We start from the raw sequence: 25,720 nt of genomic DNA, 5'->3' as shown, positions 1-25,720 counted from the left end.
GTATCTGGGGTTTGTTTGCATTGTATTATACATAAGAGGAAGAAGATGACCATCCAGCACAATGCACACAGTCGGGTCTCTAAAGCAGCGGCTGCCAACAGAAACGTTACTCCGCGATGACACCAGCACTTTCCAGCCGGGAGAGAACGGTGATGAAATTACAATAACCTTAGGAGGAAAATTTACAAGTTTAGCTTTTACTGCCCTCTTGTGACATGACAGCGGGGATGAAAGACAGCCGATCCATATTAACGTAACACAAGGTGAATGAAGATCTGGTGCTTATGTATGCACAATCAGGGCAGCGGTATAATATATATATATACTGCTACAAAACTATAACCGCACAGGAGCTGGGGAAAGGGGAGTAAGAAACTCCTTGGTAGCTTTGTTTCTGGTCACCACATCCTTAGATAAAGCAATATAACCAAGAGATGGTCCGAAAGAAAAAACATTATTCACTTGTAAGTCAAAGATGTAGGGGGTCACTACGCAGTCAGTCACTACAGTGGGGGGTCAATACGCAATACAGTGGTCCCTAAACATACAATATTAATTGGTTCCAGGACAACCATTGTATGTTGAAAATATTGTATATTGAGACCAAAATGCTATGGAAAACTGGTAATTGTCCCTAAAATGTCACCCCAAAATGAAAAAAAAAAAAAAGATTTAAAGGAAAATAAGCAGATAATTATATGGATAAAGCAAGTCCTTACATACAACAGTCAGAAAGAGCGACTGGAGACTGTAAATTTCTTTCTAAGTAGAAGATCACACAGTTCCAGAAAAATAAAACGAAGCCGCCCTCACCTGGTGCCCAAAGGAGCAGCTCAAGCTGGCGCAGGTAAAGAGCAGTACAGAACATGTAGTATCACACTGTACTGTAGAGAGGAGATAGCGCAGGTAAAGAGCAGTACAGGACATGTAGTATCACACTGTACTGTAGAGAGGAGATAGCGCAGGTAAAGAGCAGTACAGGACATGTAGTATCACACTGTACTGTAGAGAGGAGATAGCGCAGGTAAAGAGCAGTACAGAACATGTAGTATCACACTGTACTGTAGAGAGGAGATAGCGCAGGTAAAGAGCAGTACAGAACATGTAGTATCACACTGTACTGTAGAGAGGAGATAGCGCAGGTAAAGAGCAGTACAGAACATGTAGTATCACACTGTACTGTAGAGAGGAGATAGCGCAGGTAAAGAGCAGTACAGGACATGTAGTATCACACTATACTGTAGAGAGGAGATAGTAGACACACAGCAGCACATGACATGTAGTATCACACTGTACTCTTGAGAATCACTACTAGACAGCTTACCAGTGCATGCATTTCACTAATACTTTGATTTTACCAGTAAAATGGCCAGTTTCATTGGTTGATCGCCTAGTTATTTACATGTGCCACAGATCCTGACTGTCCACAGCATTGTATGTCGAGTCTGGTCTTAGGTTACGATGGTCCAGAAAGGACCATTGTATGTTGAAAATATTGTATCTTGAGGCCAGTGTAAGGCTCCTATTCCACGGGCCGAGCAGGGCCCGGTCAACGATGTAAATGAGCGCTGATCTGCTAGATCGGTGCTCGTTTACTGAGCCTATTCCACGGCCCTGATGATCGTTAAGCGAAGGCTGCAGGGACATCGTTACCGATGTCCTTGCAGCCCTTGTTTCATACATTACCTGTACGGGCTGCAGGTCTTCTCCTTCCTCCTCCCGATCCCGCGCTGCAGCAGCTCCTGAGCGGCCTGTCTGAACTGACAGACCGCTTAGCTAATCACTGGCCGCAGTTCCAGACAGTGATTGGCTAAACAATCTGTCAGTTCAGACAGCCTCGCTCCAAAGCTACTGCGGCGCGGGACCAGAAGGACGAAGGAGAAGACCTGCAGCCCGAGCAAGTAATGTATGATGCTGCTGAAATCGTCGGTCGCCGCCGCTCACCGCTATTCCACTGTAGCGATGCGCTGGTGGCGAACGATGATTTTAGGTCTGAACCTAAATGAACGATCAGCCGATGGCACGATCATCGGCTGATTGTTCTCTCTATTCCACCGAGCGATAATCCGCCGAATCGGGCCGGTTCGGCCGATTATCGCTCGGATTCGGCCAATTATCGCTCCGTGGAATAGGCCCCTAAGTTGAGGGATCACTGTATAAGTAGTTTCTATTGCTTCGTTCACACCGCTTCTATGCAATTCCATAGTTACAGACAACAAACACACTGTAGTCTGATCTACTCTATCTGCTCCTTACTTCTTGGTCACCTATGTAAGGAATCTTAGCATAAAGCTAAGCAGATGAGAGAATGAATGACTGCAGACTGGGTGGACTGGTCAGATTATCAAGGAGGTGACAAGATCTGCATTGGAGCTGTAGACACAAATCAATAGACTTTAAATTAAAGAGAATTTGTTATTGATGGCGGGGCGGGGGACACAATGCACAGCTTAGGAACCTGCCATAAAAGGGTCTTCCCAAGGAAAATTAAGTTTGGACCCATCCACAGAATAGGCTGTCAACAACAGATCAGCACCCAGCAACATCACCAATCAGCTATTGATGACCTATTTTGTGAAAAGGGCAATTAATTATCCCTAGATAAGCCCTTTAAGGGCCTTATTACATGGCCTGATCAGCAATGTAAATGAGTGCCGATCTAGCAGATCTGAGCCTCTTACACAGCTCAACTATCATGAAGCAAGGGCTGTGTGTATAGATCACTAGTGATGTCAGTGAAGCCCTTGCCTTTAGTGTAAAGTAATAAAGTATATACCGCCGCCGGGGGAACTTCAGAGCCGGTCTCTGAGAAGAGAGGCTGCTCAGCCAATCACTGGCCGCGGCTGTTGCGGCCAATGATTGGCTGAGCAGCTCTGAAGTTCCACCGGCGGCTGTGGACAGATGGCAGAAGCCAGGAAGATACCGAGGAGCAGGCAGAAGCATCGGGGAGTGTGAACAGGTACGTATATACTTTATCATTTTCTTTACACAGTAGTCAGCCGTGCATCACTATTACATGTAGCAGTGCAGAGTAAGCAGCTGAAGATTTTAGGTCAGGACCAAAAGACGCGATCAGCTGATGACCGTTGTCATTGACTGATTACTGTCTTTATTACCCAGAGCGATGATCTGCCAATTATTGATAATCTGCCCTATGGGGTCTAAGTGTAATCGGGCTTTAAGTGAAGGAAACAAAGCTGCACCAAAGAACCTGAAAAACAATGAAGGCAGACATGGCGTATGTCGCAGTGCTGCAGCCCTATAACTCATCGGGATAACAGGGGAAGAAAAAGCTGCTCAAGACTTAACACAAAGTTGCTTGATGTGTCATTTTGGTTGCATTGAGGCAATTAAAACTTTTGGGGTACCTTACATTTACTGGGTCACAGCAAGTATGTCTCCTATTGTAAAATCTAAACTAGGTGCATAAGCAATCCCTATCACTGAGCCCGATAAGAGGAAATTTGCGTCTTGCTACCGTTAGGACCATTTTACATTGGAAAAAAACGATTCTGCTAAAAACAAAGTAAAAACCTCCCCTTTAAATGCAAGCTGATAATAGTAGCAGTCATTGATTTGATTGGTTTATTCGGCATGCAGCCCGGAGATTAGACCCGGCTGTATTCCCCCATAGCACAGCGAGTGTGAGAGGAGCGGCGGACGTAATGACAGCAGATAATGCAGGATCTAATTACCGCTGATCATTAATTACGCTTTATGGGGGACAATTACATTCTCTTGTGGCCCATGAAACTTTCATTGAAGTCTCGGTAAGCTCCATTAGCCATAGCCATTAAAATGTAATCCGGCTCACGTACGACACGCTTCACCGGGGATATAGCTGGAGCTTCTGAAGAGGGGAGAGACGTGCGCTAATCAAAATGGGGTTCCCCTCAATTACCTCATGATGGCTCACAGTATGGAGGCAGGGGACCACACTCCATGGCTTATTGACAGGGCTCCATCTCTTACGCAATGAGGATTTACAATGGCTGCTCAATCATAAGGAAGCCATTACTACTATAGAAGTATCCAGGATCAGGCATTTTCTTTTGTATAATTTCTAATAGAATTTCTTTACCAATTGCTTGTGGTTTGCAGGATCTCTGCCTGCGTCAGCATTTTCTCCTAGCAGATATAAACCTGTTGTGGGCATGTGATGAGGAGACGGGTGCACAGCTTTTTGCAGGTAGGGTATGTTCACACAGGTGCGTATGCTGCAGATTTTCCACAGTATAATCCATCCTGTATGAACAAGTCCATCAGCTCTCCCAACCACCAGGCGGTACAGGGACTGGAGCCTTGAATGGATGACACCACAGAGCCCTGCAAAGTGTGATAGCTGGAGATGCTGGGAGAGGAAAAAACAAGTAATGTAGCTTCATCTCCTTCAGTCTCTCTACTGAAAGAACCTCAAAGGTCAAGCATAATCTAGTACAATGCCATCACTTTATGAGACGAGAACAACCTTTTAATGGGGTATTTCCGCAGCCCAAAAATTTTTCTAATTGAGAACTGGTGCTCTAAAAAAAAAAAAAAAAAAAAAAAGAAACCATACTCATGATTCCACTATGACTCATGATTCCACTATGACATGATGCAGATTCCACTATGACAGATTCCGGACCCCGCTGCTGCTTCCTGTAACACATTGCCCCATCGCAAGGTCCCCAATCAGTGACGCAGCTCAACCAGTGGGTAATACGTGCAGAGAAAACACATCACAGGAAGCAGGATCAAAATGGCAGCTGTTGGGAGGGTGGGGGGGGAGGAATCGGGACAGGGTGGGATGATTTTTGTAAGAATTTAAATTTTTTTCTTTTGTGAAGCCAGAATAACCCCCTTAAAGGGGTTGGCCACTTTATAGTAAAATTGCTCAGTGTACAGTATTAGTAAGTGTACTCACTGTATATACTGACAGCAGCTCCCTGTGTACCTCATAGAGCTAAAATACAACTCCCCTCCTCCAGGCTACGCTGCCCTGCTCTGTGGTGTTTTGGTCCATAAGATTGCTTACATGGAGGAGCATGTGACCAGGCGCCGCCCCCCAGTGTCCACCACTGAGCCTGTATGTGTCTATGGAGGACACAGTGGACAGGGCATGGTCACATGCTCCTCCATGTCAGCCATTTTGTGGACAAACAAAACAGAGCAGGGCAGCCCAGCCTGGTGAAGAGGAGTCTGATTTTAGCTCTATGAGGTACACAGGGACCTGCTGTCAGTATATACAGTGAGCACACTTACTAATACTTTGTACTGACCCATTTTACTAAAAAGTGGCCAACCCCTTTAACACTTAGGCCCCTTTCATACATTTGTATTCTGCTGTACACATTACAGTCCGTAACTGCAGACAATATAATATCTATTGATGTTAGTGGACCCTTTTACACATCTGTAGTTGCCACGGAAACCACAAAGTGTCCATGATCTATGAAGGAGTCCATGCTAATACAGACGGCTACAGATGCACATCTGTATTGCTGTCCATAGCTGCGGGTCCGTGGTTAGTGACAGCTCTATGGATGTGTGAATGTGCCCTTAGACCTCCTAGCAACTTTGCAAAAACATAACGTGACTTATACTGTCCTGATCCTTTCTCCCATTCTACCTGCTGGTGCAGAGGTGAGTAGTAGCACCTTGTTCACACTTGTGTTGCTTGGTGGCCACTTTCTTCGCCGGCAGTGCCTACATGGTGTGGGGGGGCCCAGTGGGTTTAGTCCTGTGAAATTGGGGTTGCACTGCTTGCCCTCGCTTTGCGGGCTTGGCACTCGCTGACCGACACAGTGTTGATTTAGTGTAGGGACTCCTGTGGGCCAGGGGACATGCACGTGGTACATGAGGCAACATGGTTTGATCAAATTATATACCAACATCCTGGCGTTCGTTTCTAAATGCAGCCGAGAGGCATTAGTGTCAGCCATAGGTGTGAGGTGCAGCAGCTCCTTTCTCTCCATATCCGTATATAATGTTACTTATACTGTCCTGATCCTGAGTCACAGCCTCTATTATACTCCAAAGCGGCACTCACACTTCATCTGGTTGTTACCGGAAACAGGCAAAAAGATGAGACTCCTAACACCTATTGTTGAATTGACTGTTTTTCCCTATAATAATTTACTGCAATGAGCTTGGTATAAAACAAACCACCAAAACAAGCACTGACGTACTGTAGTACGAATGGGGAGAGATTTCAGCTCTGAAGCTTGCAGATTAAAGAATGCAGCTTTTTGGACTGTAAATTACTTTTTTTTTTTAAATAAAACTAAAAAGCCGTAAAGCCGTAAGACCTACCTGGCTGTTCTCCCCACTCTGTGTATATAGGTGTTGGCGTCCTCGGGGCAGTCCAGCTGCAGCACCCAGTTCACTGCTGGGAAATCTAATAATTATATCAAATAAACAAAGATGAATGACGTGTCAGCATAACACAATGAAATAGTGCAAAGGCAGCCATTCTGTCGCTTCAGCCTATACTGATGTATGCAGATGGGGTGGCAGCTACTAAGAACAATATACACAATATCCATATTAAGAACAGCACTGTCAGATTCTATACATACGGCCTGTTTGTATGGGGATCAGCGAGCGCAGCCGGCATCCTCAAGATTCATATCTATGCAATTAGAGAACTGAGCTTCGCTAATCTCCATTGTGTCCCTCATAGACTATTACTCATTTACAGATAAGCACGTATGTAGAATGGCCCCATGTGTTGTTATCCCTCGAAGGACATGTCCGCAATAAGCAATTCCCCTCTCTCCAATAAAAACAGGAGGGACCAGGACAGATAGCTGCCAGATTCCTGTATATTAATGCCTGCCCCCCCCCAATAGTCAGGCATGCCTTGGCTCAGCATGTATGTGGTCTCAATGCAGGTTATTTCCCGAAAAACACGTTGATATCCGATACACCTAGACATATTAGGCTAAAACCCCTTGCAACAGTCTCCAATCTGTAGCTGGCTGCAACTGTGAAGACATGCTGGGAGTTGTAGTTTTGTGACCAGGTTGGGCACCTCTGGGACAGGATATCAGGATAATACGTAGGGCATTGTTACTACAAAAGCTATTGCTGCCATTACCACACTTACCTAACCCTCGAGCTGCAATGTCAGTGGCGAAGAGCACAGCCGACTTTTTTCTCACAAAATCAGTATAGACTTCCATCCTCTTCATCTGCTGCTGTTTCCCATACAGGGCCAGTATGGGGATACCAGGCCGCAGCCTGCAGAACACCCTGAACAGGTACTGAACCTAATGGAGAAAAGAAACTGCTGTAAATGTCTCAATCAGGCGGCTGTAATGTGGACGAAACGTCTGTATTATTCCTGCAAATACATTAATGGGGTTGTCGAAGGAAAAAGCAATTGATAGCCTATCCACAGGATGGTCTATCAATAACTGATTCTTTCAAATCAACTAGTGACAGAAAGTGCCAGAGATTTGTAATTTACTTCAATTAAAAAATCTCCAGTCTTCCCATACTTATCAGCTGCTGTATGTCCTGCCAGACGTGGTTTATTATTTCCAGTCTGGAGAGCAGGAGAGGTTTTCTATGGGGATTCGCTACTGCTCTGGGCAGTTCCTGACATGGACAGAGGTGGCGGTAGAGAGCACTGTGTCAGACTGGGAAGAATACACCACTTCCTGCAGGACATACAGCAGCTGATAAGTATTGGAAGACTGGAGATTTTTAACAGAAGCAATATACATATCTTTGCCACCAGTTGATTTGAAAGAATTTTTTTGGCCGAACTACCCCTATAATCAAGTAATATAAGGACTTCACATTTACAGGCCGCAGTGTGACACCCCTGCCTTAGGAGGACTGTCTCCACAATATACCAGCTAACCCTCAGTGTCCTTACCTCTTTGCAGCTAGAGAAGAAGACGATGCTCTTCTTCTTCAGATGGTTCCTCACAAAGGAGAACAAAAGGTTTATCTTCTGGGGGAGCTCACACACGACATAGTTTTGCTCCAGCGTTGCAGGGGTGCTAAAAAAGAAGCCGTACGTAAGATGTCAGCAAATATGGATATACAAAGGTTTATTCTGAAAGCAACAGAGCAAGAATGTGTTCACATAAATCGGACATGGAACGCTGGGAGCTTTCAGCTCTGGAGTCAAAGGAATGTGAATGCAGCTGATTCACATCAAACATTCTCACCATCAAGTGAGCCAGGAGAAGAACTCAGCTAAGCACTTCTCTGCCAGTCTTTCTCCTCACTGCAAGTTTAGGGACTAATAAAGGCCGCTGGGACTAGTAGTGCCCCAAAAGGCCAGGATAAAACCCTCTGGACAGACGCACACATAGAATATTCCCCTTTTTTCCTTCTGGGATCTACGATGCACAGGCCGGTGGTTTCGGCTGGCTGCCCGGTGATTAGTTGGACGACGTAATTGTCGGGGTTAATTATTCAGCACAGTATTAATGTATTGGAGCCGCACACTCCAGATTAGGCTGTCACTTAAGAGCCGGAGCCCAGAGCTTCATCTGGAGCTGTGTACAACAAGATAAGAGCGGCAGAGGAGGGAGGCTGACAGCTGCACCCATCCCTTAAAAAGTTAAAATATGACCACATTAATGAGAGAGCCACATAATGCCAACCCCATAAATCATGCCAACTTTAGCTATAGTGAAGACCATCCCAACTACTCCAGGCCAGACATTGGATCAGAGCTATCACAAAGCCAGATACTCACTCTACCTAGATCACTAGAATTAAGGACGTCTCATTATCTGTTTTTTTTTGTTTTTTTGTTACTCCATCATCAGTCAGGTCTGGGTGCTCAGCCCCCCCCCCACTAATGGCTAAAACGAGCCAGGAGTGCTTTACTCTCTGGTTGGCCCTTACTGTAAAAACCATCTGCTGAAGCAAGACCGGGAGAGAAGTGCTCCTCCACTAGCTTCACCAGACTCATCCTGGAGTCTTAGCACCCAGATCCCAAACAATGCAAATTTGTGACATTTGTCTCAGACCTGCCAAATGTTAAGACAGTAAGTGACACTCTAAAGGGGAACCATCCGCAGGTTCCTGAGGCCACCCCGGATGATCCTAACAAGCATGTTTGCACATTCGATCTTAATCAAACTAAAGAAAAACTGCAGGAAAAAGAAGCACAGAGGCGCGATTGGTAAGGTAAGGGATGTCAGCAAGTTATTTTGCAAGTCCCCTTTAGTTGTGCAGATGGTCTCCAAATTTCATACAAAGGTATTCATCTTCCTTTAGGGTAGCTTCACACGTACTGGATTCGCAGCGGATTTCACACTGATTTCACGCTGCGAATCCATGTAGTGTGAAGTTCTATGGGGTTACATATCCGCAGCGGAATTTTCATGCTGGCAGCGGAATGAAAAAATCTGCCGTGTCTATGTGATCCATTCTACTTTACACTACATGGATTCGCAGCGAATTTCGGAGCAAACTCACAGAGTGAAATCCGCTGCTGATCCGGTACGTGTGAAGCTACCCTTAACCCCTTAAGGTCAAAGCCAATTTTCGTTTTTGCGCTTTTGCTTATTCCATTTTAAATTTAAAAGTCAACAGCGCTTGCATTTTTTCACCTAGAGACGTATATGAGCGCTTATTTTTTGCGAAACCAATTGTACTTTGCAATGACAGGCATTATTTTTCCATAACATATGCTGCGAAACCGGAAAAAAATCATTTGCGCTGTCAAATTGAAAAAAAAACTAATTTGTTTTGATTTCGGGGAGTTTTGCATTTACGCCGTTCGTCCCATGGTAAAACTGACTTGTTATGCATGTTCCTCAAGTCGTTACGATTACTATGATATATAACATGTATAACTTATATTGTATCGGATGACCTGTAAAAAATTCAAACCATTGTTAACAAATATACGTTCCTTAAAATCGCTCCATTCCCAGGCTTATAGCGCTTTTATCCTTTAGTCTATGGGGCTGTGTGAGGTGTCATTTTTTGCGCCATGATGCGTTCTTTCTATCGGTACCTTGATTGTGCATATATGACTTTTTGATCACTTTTTATTACATTTTTTCTGGATTTGATGTGACCAAAAATGCGCAATTTTGCACTTTGGAATTTTTTTGCGCTGACGCCGTTTACCGTGCGAGATCAGGAATGTGATTAATTAATAGTTCGGGCGATTACGTGTGCGGCGATACTAAATATGTTTATTTATTTGTTTATTTATTAATTTATATTTATAAAATGGGAAAAGGGGGGTGATTTGTACTTTTATTAGGGGAGGGGATTTTTTATTAATAAAAACACTTAACTTTTTTTTTTACATGGACTAGAAGCCCCCCTGGGGGGCTTGTATATAGACAGCACTGATCTCTCATAGAGATCAATAGTGTGTATATACACAGCAAAGATCCATGAGATCGGTCATAGATTACTATGGCCTGCTGCAGGCCATAGCAATCTATTGCCGAGCCGGGATCAGCGTCATTCCGACGCTGAGACCCGGGCCGGCCAGAAGAACGGATCTCCCCCCCGCGATCGCATCGTGGGGGGGAGATCCGACCCACTAGACACCAGGGATAGTGTGCATAAAGCACTTCAATGCAGCTGTCAGGTTTGACAGCTGCATTGAAGTGCTTAATTAGCCGGCGCGGCAACGGGACCCGCGCCGGCTAACAGAGGCACTGCCCGGCTGCACGTGTCAGCCGGGATCAGCGCCATTCAGAGCGGGGTCCCGGCGGGACCCCGCTCTGAACACCCCCCGCGGCGCCATGACGTATCAGATACGTCATGGGTCGCTAAGGGGTTAAAGGCATTTTCTGAGCAAAACATGCTGACAAGCTATTCACAGGTCACCAGTCACTGATTGACAGTGTGTAGATACCCGACACCCCCACCTATCAGTTGTTCAGCACCCACACTACACAGCCACTGTGTAGTTGTGGCGACCTGTAACTGCAGCTCAGCTCCCATTTAAGTGAACAGAATCAGAGCTGCAGTAACCAGGTCCGGCCACCACACAGTGAATGGAGCCAACCGCTTCCCTGTTCTCTGTGTAGTGCGAGCGCTACACAGTGAACAGCTGATTGGTTGGGGTTCCAGGTGTCTGCACCCTGCCGATTAGTTATTCATGACCATAACCTATCCAGTGGACAACCCCGTAGTGTGATTTACCTGAAAGAATAGCTGATATAAGAAATATCACTGTGGACCTCTACAATGATGAAAGGTCATCAATATCTGATCAGTTGAGGTCTGACACCTGGCACCATGCCAGTCAGCTATTTGACAGAGAAAGATACTTGATAACAGGACAAGGAAGCATTTTTGTCTGATAAGATATATTTACATTCCCTTATAGTATGGATCTATGCACGTTTGTTCAACTGACAGGGACTATTTAATGAAGAATGACAGCACAGGGAGCGGACTACTGCTTGCTTGGACATTTGAGAGTCCCAGATAGCTGAGCAATAGGATATTTATGGCATATATTCCAATGATACAAAACTACAATGACATGGACTTTTTGAGTAAAACTTACCTAAACTTTGCCTTCTCGTGCACCCACACATACTCAGGGTCTTTCAAGCTCAGACGAGCAAGATCTTTCACAGACTTTGTCTGGGTTGCAGAAAAGAGCAGAGTTTGTCGCTTCGCCGGCAGATTCTCTATAATTGCATTCATGGTGTCTGAGAAACCCATGTCAAGGATGCGGTCAGCCTCATCCAGGACTGCAACGAGAGCGGTGGAGGAGGTCACATTCATGCAGAAATATGTCCAGCTACTTTGACAGGAATTTCTCCTCACGTTGCTTTCTTTAAAGGAATATATGTATATGTATATATTTTTTTACCTACAGCCAGATACTAGAATGTTCTTTTTTCCTAATTATACATACTTTTTTTTCTAATTATATTTTTTTGTACATTGCTATGTGGGCAGCCATCTTACCTGAGCTGTTTTGGCAAAAATCTTTATGAAAGTATTGGATTGCCCCCCAAAAGTTATACAAATTACCAATATACACTCATTACGGGAAATTCACAAAGTGTTTTTTTTTTCCCCTGCACTTACTACTGCATCAAGGCTTCACTTCCTGGATAAAATGGTGATGTCACGACCCGACTCCCAGAGCTGTGCGGGCTGTGGCTGCTGGAAAGGATGATGGCAGAGGGATTCTCCGTGTCCCTCCAGTGCCCTGTGTCCCTCAGTGTCCCCCTGTCATCATCCTCTCCAGCAGCCACAGCCCGCACAGCTCTGGGAGTCGGGTCGTGACATCACCATGTTATCCAGGAAGTGACATCACCATGTTATCCAGGAAGTGACACCTTGATGCAGTAGTAAGTGCAGGGAAAAAAAGCACTTTATAAGCATTTCCCGTAATAAGTGTATATTGATGATTTGTAAAACTTTTGGGGGGTAATACAATACTTTAATTAAAAAAAATTTGCCAGACTTTTCCTTTAAGAAAAGCCCAGGCAATAAGGCAGGCCCCATAACAATGTACAAAAAGGGAAATTAAAAAAAAAAATACTGTCAGAAAATAGAAACAGATTAGAATAAAAGAACAATTTTTAGTATTTGACTCTAATCAGTAAAATAAAACTTAGGTGACACGTTCCCTTGAAGTGAACTGGGAACTGTAGTCTGCTACTGTTGAAGATCTGGCCACTCTTGCTGTTCTGAGAAGCAGCACATAGGGAGCAACAGTGTGATATAGAACGGTAATTCTATATGTTTTGGGATGTAGGGTTAGCATTGCTCCTTCGTGATTAATGTCCCTGGAGCCTTTCAAGCTTTTTGCCCAAACTATGGAATACCCCTTCACATACTTCTATGTACCTGTGTAATAATCTTTATAAAACTGTATAAACAGACGAGGTGCACCATTACTCACTCAACATCTGGAGGTTACAGGCGTGAAAGTAGGACGTCTCATCCATATGCTGCAACAGACGCCCAGGGGTGCAGATCAGAATATTGGTGCGGTGAATGCGAGCGGATTCTTGCTTCAAGTCCTACAAAATAATAAGAAGGACACAAAAGGACAAGAGAAAATAAATGAGGACAGAAGCAAATACTGGTCCTTCTATAGTCATTTCATTGATATACCCAAATACATGAAAAATAAGTAAATATGCATGTGTGTGTGTGTATATATATATATATATATATATATATATATATATATATATAATGTTTTTTCTATAGTAATTTATTTACACGATCTGTAGATGTATTATGTGTGTGTGTTTAGGAGCAAAATTCTGCCCAAAAGCATTGAATGAAGCCTTAATAAGTAAAATGTAAGTAGTGTTAATTATCTACAAATTAACCAATAGATATCTTAAATCATTTCAGTCATTTCCAGTAACTTTTAAAGGGGAACTAACGGTCTCACCATAACGTGGAGCAAAGACTAACAGCACCAGAATGGCACCAAGGATAAAGGTAAAAGACATAGCTACATCCGTGGTGCCATTCCGGTGCAGTTTCTGGTTAGGCCATTAGGAACACTGCCCCGCCCCCATATCGGGGGGGGGGGGGAGGTCACAGCACTATACTCTACTTTAGTACTTAGTACTAAAGTGTTTAAGGCTCACAGAATATGGGTGAGGTATACAGAACATTTAGTTTCCTTTATGCATATTAGTACTAGATTACCATACCATATTACAGACCCAGTGGTTATACAGAGCGAAGCCAAGATCACCATATGACGATCTAGACTCAGAAGAGCAATATGGTTCCCAGGTATTGCAGCAGCACCTGGGGGACTCATAAGGGTGTCTGGACATAAGTGGTGCACAGGCTTAGTATGGTTCAAACAGAATTTATTAGATGAGAATTATATACAAGTGAATACATGCCCATTCCCACACTGGAGATACGTTTACAGTTATCAAACGCCAGTGAGCATAAGGCCACCGCTGCCTGGTGTAGGGGACGCCTGACCCAGCCGCCTCTAAGTTGTCAGGCAAGGCCCAAAAGGAACTTCCTCCTTACCCCAAACTGTAAACATAGTGTTAACATATCCACAAAATGAGAATGGGCATGTATTCACTTGTATATAATTCACATCTAATAAACTTAGAGTGAACCATACTAAACCTGTCGACCACTTCTTTTACAATCCTTTTTTTGTCGATGCCCCTTATCAGTGTGGAGTAGGATTCTGGCTAGTGGAAGCAATGCTAGTAAGTGAATGCAAAAGGACGCTGGTTGACCTCAGGGAGATCAACCAAAAACAGCACAGAGACACCATGATGTGTCTCGACGTCAGTGTATTCTAGAACATTGCCCCCTGGGAAATCAAATATGCAAATATGTGGTGTTTTTGGTTGATCTCCCTGAGGTCAACCAGCATCCTTTTGCATGCACTTACTAGGCATTGCTCCCACTAGCCAGAAACCTACTCCACACTAATGAGGGGCAAATACCCCGAAACAGCTGTCTGTGGATGGATACCTTGCTTGGGTGGTTTCCTTGACTGGAGACATTCCTTGGCTTGTTTGTTCCTTCCCGGAGGAAGGTCTGGCTAGCTCACTGAATTGAGACTCTGATGTTGTCTCTAGAGTGTTTTTTTTTTTTGCATATTAATCATGGTAAAAGCAGGAACAGTTTTACTACATGGATCCTGGCTGCTTAGCAGGAAGGCTAAGGTATCTTCATACATCATAAATCTATTTATAAGAAGGATTCACCTAGGATTTCCTATAGGTGTCAGCAGATTTGCAGGTGGATTAACCCCATTTAAACGGTCTAATTTATTGCTTTTCTGTGCAAATTCCACAAAAGGAAAGTGCGTGCTAATTCTATAAAATAAACCGTGCATTGTTAGTGAGTCTGATAAGACCGGGGATTCTCATTACATTCTAAACACATATAGGATTAGACTCTGGATTTGCATGAGCACACAGATAATAAGGAAGCGTACCTTTCCTCCGATGATCAGTCCTGCAGAGAACTCATGCACCCGGCCCACCTTCCGGAGGACTTCAAAGGTCTGATAAGCCAGTTCTCTAGTGGGGGATATGACAAGGACTCCGAGTCCGTCATCCGCTGTCCACTGCTGCCGGTACAGGCATTCCAGCGCCTGCAGAAAGTGACATATAATACACACTGGCATCTACACGTGACCTTTGTCAGATTGATAATTAATAAAATTAGCAATCAGTGGTGTCCAGAAGTCCACAGCAACTATGAATGGAGCGGTAGCATATCACTCGGGACAACTCACCTATGTGCTTATGATCAATGAAGTTCCCAGCACTCTCAGCTAGTTAAAGGAGAACTCCAGGTTGGGGTGATCTCTGGTAGAGTGCCAGCACTGGTGCCGGGACGTGACGTGCCAGGCCTGCTCAGCCAGCCCATGACTGTAGCAGGGTCCCGCCTCAGCCGCTGACTAAATGAGCGAGCCTGGCATATCACATCCCAGGTCCCCACTCAGACCCAGAAGCGACCAGTCCTGGAGCTGCATGATACCAGCACCAGCATTGGAGCGGGGGAGGTAAGAGCATGCTACTTCTTACATCCTCCCCCTCCCCAGCACTCTGCAAAAAAATCACCCCAGCCTGGAGTTCTCCTTTAACCCCTATACTGTGGAATATATACTACACTCCCCTCACTGGCTTCCTCAATGCAGCGGGTATTGTGCCTATTGTGCTTCTGCTTCCAGGTTCTAGACATTGCAGATTCTACCAAGCCAGTCAGCAGCTGAAGTGGAGCATGTCAAAGACATGCGAAGAGTATGTTCACACCCGTAAAGATCGTGAGAACGATCTCAGCTCGGTGTCACGTGACAAGTCAGGCTCATAGTGTAAGTCTATAGTATAAGTTTATGGCTCTTTTCACAGAGGGGGGAGTGGATGCACTGCAATGTGGTCCTCTCCCGCTTGTTTTCCTGATCAGTATGGATCTGAACATTCAGACCCGAACTGATCGAAACTTTAGCATATCTTTATGACATGTCAAAAGTCAAGTTTTTTTGTGTGTTTTTTTATGATGACAGGTTCACTTAAAGGCTTCTTATAGACCTGGTTTCACACTGAGCCACATAACATTTGTATAAGGTATACACTGGGGACACCCTGATGTATATCTATGAGAAGGCATCTATTATACATAAGGCCCTGGGTTAAAATAATGTATATTGTAAAAGCTAAATGGAATAGAACAAAAGTCTATGTAATATCAATCCAGCAAACACCCAAATAGAGACCAAAAGAACACACTTGTGGTCTCTGTCAGGTAATAGGGGGCTATAGATAAGTTTATAGTACACGACGTGACATTTTCCGACGCCGCATTCTGTACATTGAACATGCATGGAGGAAGCAGGGTAAAATCAACCCAATACACTTCATGATGATAATAAAAAGTAATAACTTACAGGAAGAACAAATGCCAGAGTCTTCCCTGATCCGGTTTTCGCAGCTCCAAGGACGTCTTTCCCTTGTAAGGCTAGGCCTATGGTCTGCTTTTGTATCTCTGTGGGCAATCGGTACTGGGCTTCAACCAAACCTGGAAACAGAAAAGTAGGTTCAAAAATTACAAAGTACACAGAAATTTCAAAATCATCAAACTAAAGGGGTTTCCCAGGAGTAATACTATATGCAGGATAGTTATTATGTTGTATTAACCCAGTATGGCCACTACACAATGTATGGCGCCGTCTGCTTCCAACTCCATTCGCTCTGTATGTGGGTGATGTGCCGAGTGTATCAGACACCCAATCAGAGAATGACAGGCAATACCAGTAATGGCGAACCTCAGCTCTCCAGCTGTTGCAAAACTAAAATTGCTATCATACCTGGTCAGCAGAAGCCATATCTATGGTTGTCCAAGCATTATAGGAATTGTGCAACACCTATAATTCCTCCCACCCCCCATCCCCCAAGAAAGATTACACACAAACACTTAAAATACCTCATAAAACATTTACAGTCTGAAAATAACCAGAGACTCACCTCTCAGAGTCTTTTTTGACAAGGGAAAGTCTGAAAACTTCACTATTTCATTGGGGTTAATCTGAAAAAAAAAAAAAATAATAATAATAATAATAATAGAGTTTAAAGTAAAAAATTTCTTCACCATCAGCAATAAAAAATAATCTCCACATACATAGATACTATACACATGCAGGGGCTACATGGCCATTACCATCCTTGTTTCTCAGCTTGTTGAGATTATTTCCCTCAAATACTATAAAAGAATCCTGCCCCTGACATCCCACTAATGGTGATCCCCACTGCTGAGCGCTTCCTGCTCTCCTCTCTACACATAGGAAATGCCTGCTCATCCAATGACAGACTAAGGGCCCTATTCCACCAGACGATTATCGTTCGCATAATGGTTAACGATTAACGATCTCAAACGACCACTATTGCGAAAGACCTGAAAAAGTTCACTCATTTCCATGGAACGATAATCGTTACTTATTATCGTATTTGCGATAGTTTTTTCTTCGCTATTTTTTCGCTATTGCGTTCGTATCTATCTGACAGGCCGCTCAGCCAATCACAGACCGCGGCAGTCCCGGCCTGTGATTGGCTGGGTGACCTGTCAGCTGACAGGCCGCTCTGAAGCTAGAGCACGCGGGACCCGGGGAGAAGCGGACCCCAGCAGCAGCCCTGGAGCGTGGATAGGCAATGTAGATCGTCAGTCGCGCACTGCTATTACACGTAGCGGTGCGCGGTCGGTACCCGACAATTATAGGTTTTAACCTATATCAACGATCAGCCGATGACAATGATCATCGGCTGATCATTGTCTTTATTACACGGAGAGATAATCGGCCGATTATCGTTCCGTGTAATAGTACCCTTAGACTATGTCTAAACAAGGTTTGGACAACGGCCACTGTTGGGCACGGCCAGTGTAGTGAGTGTCAAACAGCCATTGTTGCACTGAAAACTGCATTGAAATGAAAACACAACGGTGGGAAGCACTTGTCAAGTCATTTATTTTTAAGTCCGTACCAAACAATGGCTGTTGTTCAAAACATTGTGTTGTGTTTTCATAAAAGAATGTTGAGTGAACATAGCCTTAAAGTGTTAGTTTTTTTTTAACCATGAAGCAAAGAAGGTAAAATCAGATGTGTAAAAGAGAACAAATGCGCTTTTTTTTTTGTAATAGCAACTTACACCCCTGTACTGGAAGTCGGGTCATAGAAAGGCGGGGGTTTCCTCCCACTGGGGGTGGGTCGGCATGCCTCAAGTGCTTCACTTTAAGCCATAAAGGAATATCTTTATTTTTATTTTTATTTTTTTACATTACTTCCATTTATTTTACGTACACAGTGAATGCTATAATCGAAAATAAATTAAATCTGCCAAAATCTATTTTTTTTTTTTAAATAAAATGCAGTACCAATATTGCCAGTATATTACAAACAAATATGACCTATACCCCCATGCAATGACTAAATAAAATACACTATGAAGATCAGTATTTCCCCCATACACTAGCCCATATAGAAGTAGATAGCAGTGGTGCACAGACTTTGCACATTATATAAGTGATTACAGTGCAGTTACATCCAGTAACTCACAGGGTGTATCTTCACTGAGAAGAGTTTTTCACGTTTCTTCTCTTATTTGGACAGCTGTAATCAATATTAAGCAATTATTACCATTATTCTATACCGTGTGTGTTGCTGGCCAATTTCCCGTTGACTTCAATAGAGTGCATTATTATATTGAGAATACAGCCATATTTTGCTTCATGTGAACGTAGCCTCAAATAACAATGGCTCTTAGGGTAACTTGCAGCAGATTTCATGCTGCAATTTTTGTCAGCAAAATCCGATGCAATACTCGTGTATATATATATATATATATATATATATATATATATATATATATATATATATATATATATATTTCCGACAGTCTTCTGGCATACATACAATGAGAAACTGGACTTTCAGAATAAACCCAATGGGGGGAGATTTAGCAAACATGGTGTAAAGTGAAACTGGCTCAGTTGCCCCTAGCAACCAATCAGATTCCACCTCTCATTCCTCACAGACTCTTTAGAACAGCGTTTCCCAACCGGGGTGCCGCGGCACACTGGTGTGCCGTGAGAACCCGCCAGCTGTGCCGCGGGATCCCGGTCGGAAATTAGAAACTGTCCCTTTAATATCCCTAGAAGCTGCGGCCGCGCAGCTTCTAGGGATATGCCGATGGATTGATGTTCCGCCCGCTCACACAGTGAGCGGGCGAAACATTCAATCGCGCACAATGTCAGAGCAGGACCTGTCAGCGTCCTGCTCTGACATTGACTCCCATAGGCCGCGGCACTTCATGCCAGCAGCCTATGGGAGGCCGGGACGTGACCTCTCCGGCAGGCGTGATGATGTGACGTCATCACGCCTGCCGGAGGTTCAGTCGCCGCGGCTCACAGGACGGAGCCTGAAGAGGAGGGAGAACACACAGCGCCGATTAGGTGAGTATGATGGTTTGTTTTTTTTTTGTTTTTTTTTTAACTATTGGTGCATATTGGCATACTGCAGGGGGCATTATATGGGGGCATACTGCAGGGGGCATTATATGGGGCATACTGCAGGGGGCATTAATATATGGGGGCATACTGCAGGGGGCATTATATGGGGGCATACTGCAGGGGGCATTATATGGGGGCATTAATATATGGGGGCATACTGCAGGGGGCATTATATGGGGGCATACTGCAGGGGGCATTATTAATATATGGGGGCATACTGCAGAGGGCATTATTAATATATGGGGGCATACTGCAGGGGGCATTATTATTATATGGGGGCATACTGCAGGGGGCATTATTATTATATGGGGCATACTGCAGGGGGCATTATCATTATTATATGGGGGCATACTGCAGGGGGCATTATTATTATATGGGGCATACTGCAGGGGGCATTATATGGGGCATACTGCAGGGGGCATTAATATATGGGGGCATACTGCAGGGGGCATTATTATTATTATATGGGGGCATACTGCAGGGGGCATTATTATTATATGGGACATACTGCAGGGGGCATTAATATATGGGGGCATACTGCAGGGGGCATTATTATTATTATATGGGGGCATACTGCAGGGGGCATTATTATTATATGGGGCATACTGCAGGGGGCATTATTACTGTATGAGGGCAAAGCAGGGGGCACTTGTACTCTGGCCTCATGGCCATAGTACGTCTCATTGTACCCCTTTATACTGCAGTTATATGAGCCACATAATAATCAGCACCATATACTGTGGCTATACAGTGCACATCACCACAGTATATGGTGCTGATAATTATGTGCTCATATACGTGGGACTGTATGTATGAGTTTACATGGGACTGTATATATATATATATATATATATATATATATATATATATATATATATATATGGGAATACATGGGACTGTATGTATGAGGTTACATGGGATTGTATATATGAGGGGGTTATCCTTTTTTATTTCACTTTTTTAAAATGAATAATTTATTGAAAGGATCTCTGCCCGGCATATGTCACTCTTGAGGGCTTAAAAAGCAGCTCTTGTGGTGATAAGAAGCTGATTTAAAACCCCCAAGAGTGAACTCCGTGAACTATATGTATAATATGTGCTGTTTTAGTGTCATTTTGTGCCATTTTGGTAGGTGGTGTGCCCCGGGATTTTTTAAGTATAAAAAGTGTGCCGCGGCTCAAAAAAGGTTGAAAATCACTGCTTTAGAATATGAAAGATGGAATCTGATTGGTTGCTAGGGGCAACTGAGCCAGTTTCACTTTACACCATGTTTGATAAATCTCCCCCCATATTTATGAATCACTTGTACTGTGGCCAAGTGTGAAATAAGATGACAATACACCATATACATTTCTACTGAGAACAGCAAAGTTATCCGCCCTGCTGGGCATTGGTTTTAGCCTACAGCAGTCATGTAAATTAATCCTAATCTGCACTAAGGGGATGAGACGTCTTTGCCCTTTGGCGCCATCTAGTATATATTTATGTAACTGCGATACATTTACATGGAGAAGATTGTGTATAACGGCTGACACCCTGATAGAACAATAGAATCAGAGATAAATCTCACCCCAGGGCTGCTTTTTAACCTGTTAAGCTTTTTTTCCTTCTTGTATTCTTTTAAAAACAGTACATTTTAAATCTTATCTATATCATTTCATCGAGGCAACAGAATATGCTGTCATGTGTTGGTGCATGCCGGGGAGTTCCTGCACAGACACCATAGCGGCAAGATTTTACCAGCGTATCCTGCTGCCATGATCAAATTATAGGTGCGCTGTAATCATTCAGACAATTCCGCATGCGCCAATACCAAATATGCTCATTTATTCTCTTTACATTCTTTAATGGAAAAATAAGAAAAGGGGGAGATTTTTCTTTACTAACGGGAAACTATCATCAGGTTAGGATGAAGGTAGGAGACATATACGTTCATTCTCAGCACTACTGTTAATAAAAAAAAATATTTTTAACACTCAGGGGGAGGATTTATCAAACTGGTGTAAAGTAGATTTGGCTCAGTTGCCCCTAGCAACAAATCAGATTTTACTTTTTATTCCTCACAGACTCTTAGGAAAATGAAAGGTGGAATCTGATTGGTTGCTAGCGGCAACTGAGCCGATTCTACTTTACACCATGTTCGATAAATCTCCCCCAATGTGTTTTTTATTTACAAACAGCCATTAGATTGCTTATACTGATCCATGTAATGGTGGTTTTACACGAAGCGATAATTCGCCCAATCACACGATTAACGATTTTGAATAAACAATGTTTTTTTTTTTATAACGATCAGCGTTTAGACGGAACGATACATCGTACAGAAAAATCGTTTTACGATCGCTTAAGCCTATCTCACACATGGGTGAAATCGGTGAAAGACTGTTTACACGGAACGATCTGCGGATTTTTTTGCGAACGATCAACGACGATTTGAGAACATTGTTGAAAGATCAAAATGAAAGATTTCTCGCTCGTCGCTTGATCGTTCGCAGCGTTTACACTGAACGATTGTCGCTCAAATGAGATGCAAAAACGAACAATAATCGTTCCGTGTAAAAAAAGACCATAAGGATCAGTTTAATTTGTTCCACAGTAACTAATCAGCACTATGTAATCACACTGCAGGAGTCCAAGGTGTTATAGAGTCTGAACACTCAGACCAAGACTAAGGGTACTATTACACGGAACGATAATCGTCCGAATTGGCCCGATTCGGCCGATTATCGCTCCGTGTAATAAATGCATCGATCAGCCGATGACAACGATCATCGGCTGATCGTTGATATAGGTTAGACCCTATTTTCGTCGGGCGCCTACCGCGCGCCGCTGCGTGTAATAGCGGTGCGTGGCCGGTGACTAACGATATACATTACCAATCCACGTTCCAGGGGTGCTCCTGCCGTCCGCTTCTCCCAGGGTCCCGCGTGCGCTCTAGCCTAACAGAGGCCTGTCAGCTGATAGGCCGCTCAGCCAATCACAGGCCGCAGCGGTCCCAGCCTGTGATTGGCTGAGCGGCCTACCATCTGACAGGCCACTGTGAAGCTACAGCGCGCACGGGACCCCGGGAGAAGCGGACGGCAGGAGAAGCGGCCGGCAGGAGCAGCCCTGGAACGTGGATGGGTAATGTATGCCAGTTTAGCAAGGGCTGCAAGGACATCGGTAACGATGTCCTTGCAGCTCTTGTCAAACGATTATTGGGCCGTGTAATAGGCCTAGTAAACGAGCAACGATCTAGCAGATCGCTGCTCGTTTACAGGTATTATCGGGCCCTGCTCGGCCCGTGTAATACCACTCTAATCGTCAGAATGAGCAGGGAGAAAACAGTGCTGCAGCACATCCCCTCCCCACTCTGTCAGCATATCAGTCGGGCTCCATAGACTTACATTATGAGCCCGACTGATCATGTGACACAGAGCTGGGAGAGGATCATGCTCAGGGCGGTCTTCTCCTGAACACTTAGGGCCCTATTCCACCGGACGATTATCGTTCAGATTATCGTTAAATCGTTCGAATCTAAACTATAATCGTTCGGTTGAAATGCAGTTAACGATTAACGACCGAACGAGAAATCGTTGATCGCTTTATAAGACCTGGACCTATTTTTATCGTTGCTCGTTCGCAAAACGTTCGCATTGAATAAGACATCGTTCGGTCGTTCGCAATAGATACGAACGCAATAGCGAATAAATAGCGAAGAAGAAACGATCGCAATTACGATCATAAGTAACCATTATCGTTCCATGGAAATGAGTGAACGTTTTCAGGTTTTTCGCAATAGCGGTCGTTTGAGATCGTTAACGATTAAGCAAACGATAATCGTCCGGTGGAATAGGGCCCTTAGACCCTGACCGATCAAAACTCTATGACAAGTCAAACATTTACCCTGATGACAGTGACGCGTTACGTGCAGCAATCACTATATACTGAGGCATTTACATTCATAACTGACCGATTGCAAATGTCGGTCACTAAAAAGCCCCACACTAATACTGACAGAGAGAGGAATCACTGACAGAGACGCACAATGACGGCTTAGTTTGAGGTGTCCATCACAGATTCCATTCTAAAACCAGTACAAAAATGTGCAGGTTTTTTTTTGTCCAGTTAAAAAGGTTATCCATACAATTCAGCTCCATTCACTTCAATGGTACCGAGCTGCAAATCTACACCCAAACTAAGGACAACTGTGATGCTGTTTCTAGAAGAAAGTGGCCATGTTGTTCTAAACCTGGACAGGCCCTTTAAAATCCTGGATAGGATAGGCAGTATGAACTATGGTGTATGTAGGTGTAGGAGAGAAGTGTACTCCACAACACACATGGGATTATACTGTGTATGAACAGGCTTACAGCTCTGGATATACACAGGATTGTTACTATACACTGATATAGTACAGGAGAGCACAGCAGCTGTGCTAGTATAGCAGAGCCGTACCTCACTATAGCGCCGCACCAGGTGGTTGATGCTCTCCTTCTCTATCTGCCACTCCGGCTTCCTGTTCTGCTTCCTCTGGGTCTTGCACCGCTCCTTCTTCTTGTTGTACTTCTTCTTCCAGCGCTCGAAGTTCTTCACCGGGTCATTGGTGTGATCGATCAGGGACTTGCTGCCCCCCTCAGCTGGTTCCCCCATGATCGCTGCCCCGCACTCGCTGCCTTCCTGGAGACACGCTGAGTGCACATGTGCGCGGCGCCGGCTGATGACGTCATTCAACAAGCTTTACTGACTGTAAACACGGGGGCAGTTCCGGCTGTGGCTGTGCTGGGGTGCTGAGCTGTGGAGAAGTGGTCATAGTTACAGCAGCTGTACCCTGTCAGTAGAGCTGAACACCGCCGCCCCTTCCCCACTATATCTCTGCAGAGATTGGGAGGGGATTGGAGTGGATCCTTCTGGGAGTAGTGTTTTTTTGTTTTTGCGCCTTTGAAAATTTTCTTGTGATTTCTGGGATAATAATAAAATTGAAAAACATTCAAATGTATGGATATGTCTGTAACCATGGATCTTTCACTCAATGAACCATAAATGTTGGGAGGCAAAACTCAGGCAACCATTCCTAGCAGGCTTCACTGGTATCCAGGCAACCACAAAGTTACTAGGCATCATCAGTATCCAGGCAACCACAAAGTTACTAGGCATCATCAGTATCCAGGCAACCACAAAGTTACTAGGCATCATCAGTATCCAGGCAACCACAAAGTTACTAGGCATCACCAGTATCCAGGCAACCACACAGCTGCTAGGCTTCACCAGTATCCAGGCCACCACAAAGTTACTAGGCATCATCAGTATCCAGGCAACCACAAAGTTACTAGGCATCATCAGTATCCAGGCAACCACAAAGTTACTAGGCATTATGGGTATCCAGGCAACCACAAACTTACTTGTCATCATCAGTATCCAGGCAACCACAAAGTTACTAAGCATCACCGGTATCCAGGCAACCACACAGCTGCTAGGCTTCACCAGTATCCAGGCAACCACAGGTACTAGGCTTTACTTGTATCCAGGCAACCACAGTAGCAGGCTTCACCGGTATCCAGGCAATCACACAGGAACTAGGCTTCACCGGTATCCAGGCAACCACACAGGTGCTAGGCTTCACCAGTATCCAGGCAACCATAGGTACTAAGCTTCACTTGTATCCAGGCAACCACAGTTAGTAGGCTTCACTGGTATCCAGGCACTCACACAGGTACTAGGCATTACAGGTTTCCAGGCAACTACAAAGTTACTAGGCTTCACTTGTTTCCAGGAAACACACAGGTACTAGGCTATACCGGTATCCAGGCAAGCACAGATACTAGGAATCACTGGTATCCAGGCAACCACAGGTACTAGGAATCACTGGTATCCAGGCAACCACAGGTACTAGGCATCACTGCTATTCAGGCAACCACAGGTACTAAGATACACCAGTATCCAGACTAGACATCATTGGTATCCAGGCAACCACAAGTACTAGGCATCATTGGTATCCAGGCAACCACAGGTACTAGGCATCAATAGTATCAAGGCAACCGCAGGTACTAGATATCACTGGTATCCCGGCGACTGCAGGTACTTGACATCACTGGTATTCTGGCAACCACAGCTACTAGGCATCACTGGTATCCAGGCAACCACAGCTAATAGGCTTCTCCGGTATCCAGGCAACCACAAGTACTAGTCATCATTGGTATCCAGGCAACCACAAGTACTAGTCATCATTGGTATCCAGGCAACCACAAGTACTAGTCATCATTGGTATCCAGGCGACCACAGG

The 25,720-nt window shown here is 44.3% G+C and overlaps 1 protein-coding gene across 1 annotated transcript in view; it reads right to left on the bottom strand.

Annotated features, from left to right (window-relative positions):
- DDX10 (DEAD-box helicase 10) overlaps positions 1-24,094 on the bottom strand; it is a 161,055-nt gene extending 136,961 nt beyond the window's left edge. The window contains exons 1-9 of the mRNA XM_069969768.1: positions 23,896-24,094; positions 16,923-16,983; positions 16,346-16,476; positions 14,891-15,049; positions 12,851-12,971; positions 11,495-11,684; positions 7,868-7,994; positions 7,091-7,253; positions 6,295-6,379 (exon numbers count right to left, since the gene is read on the bottom strand). Of these exons, the coding sequence (XP_069825869.1) occupies positions 6,295-6,379; positions 7,091-7,253; positions 7,868-7,994; positions 11,495-11,684; positions 12,851-12,971; positions 14,891-15,049; positions 16,346-16,476; positions 16,923-16,983; positions 23,896-24,090 (1,232 nt within the window). The 5' untranslated portion in view covers positions 24,091-24,094. The remainder of the gene's footprint in view (positions 1-6,294; positions 6,380-7,090; positions 7,254-7,867; positions 7,995-11,494; positions 11,685-12,850; positions 12,972-14,890; positions 15,050-16,345; positions 16,477-16,922; positions 16,984-23,895) is intronic.
- Between the last annotated feature and the right edge of the window lie 1,626 nt (positions 24,095-25,720).

This window comes from Dendropsophus ebraccatus, chromosome 5 (assembly GCF_027789765.1).
Source record: "Dendropsophus ebraccatus isolate aDenEbr1 chromosome 5, aDenEbr1.pat, whole genome shotgun sequence".
NCBI lineage: Eukaryota > Metazoa > Chordata > Amphibia > Anura > Hylidae > Dendropsophus > Dendropsophus ebraccatus.
The sequence above is the reverse complement of the archived record's forward strand: the minus strand, read 5'-3'. Positions and strand labels throughout refer to the sequence as shown.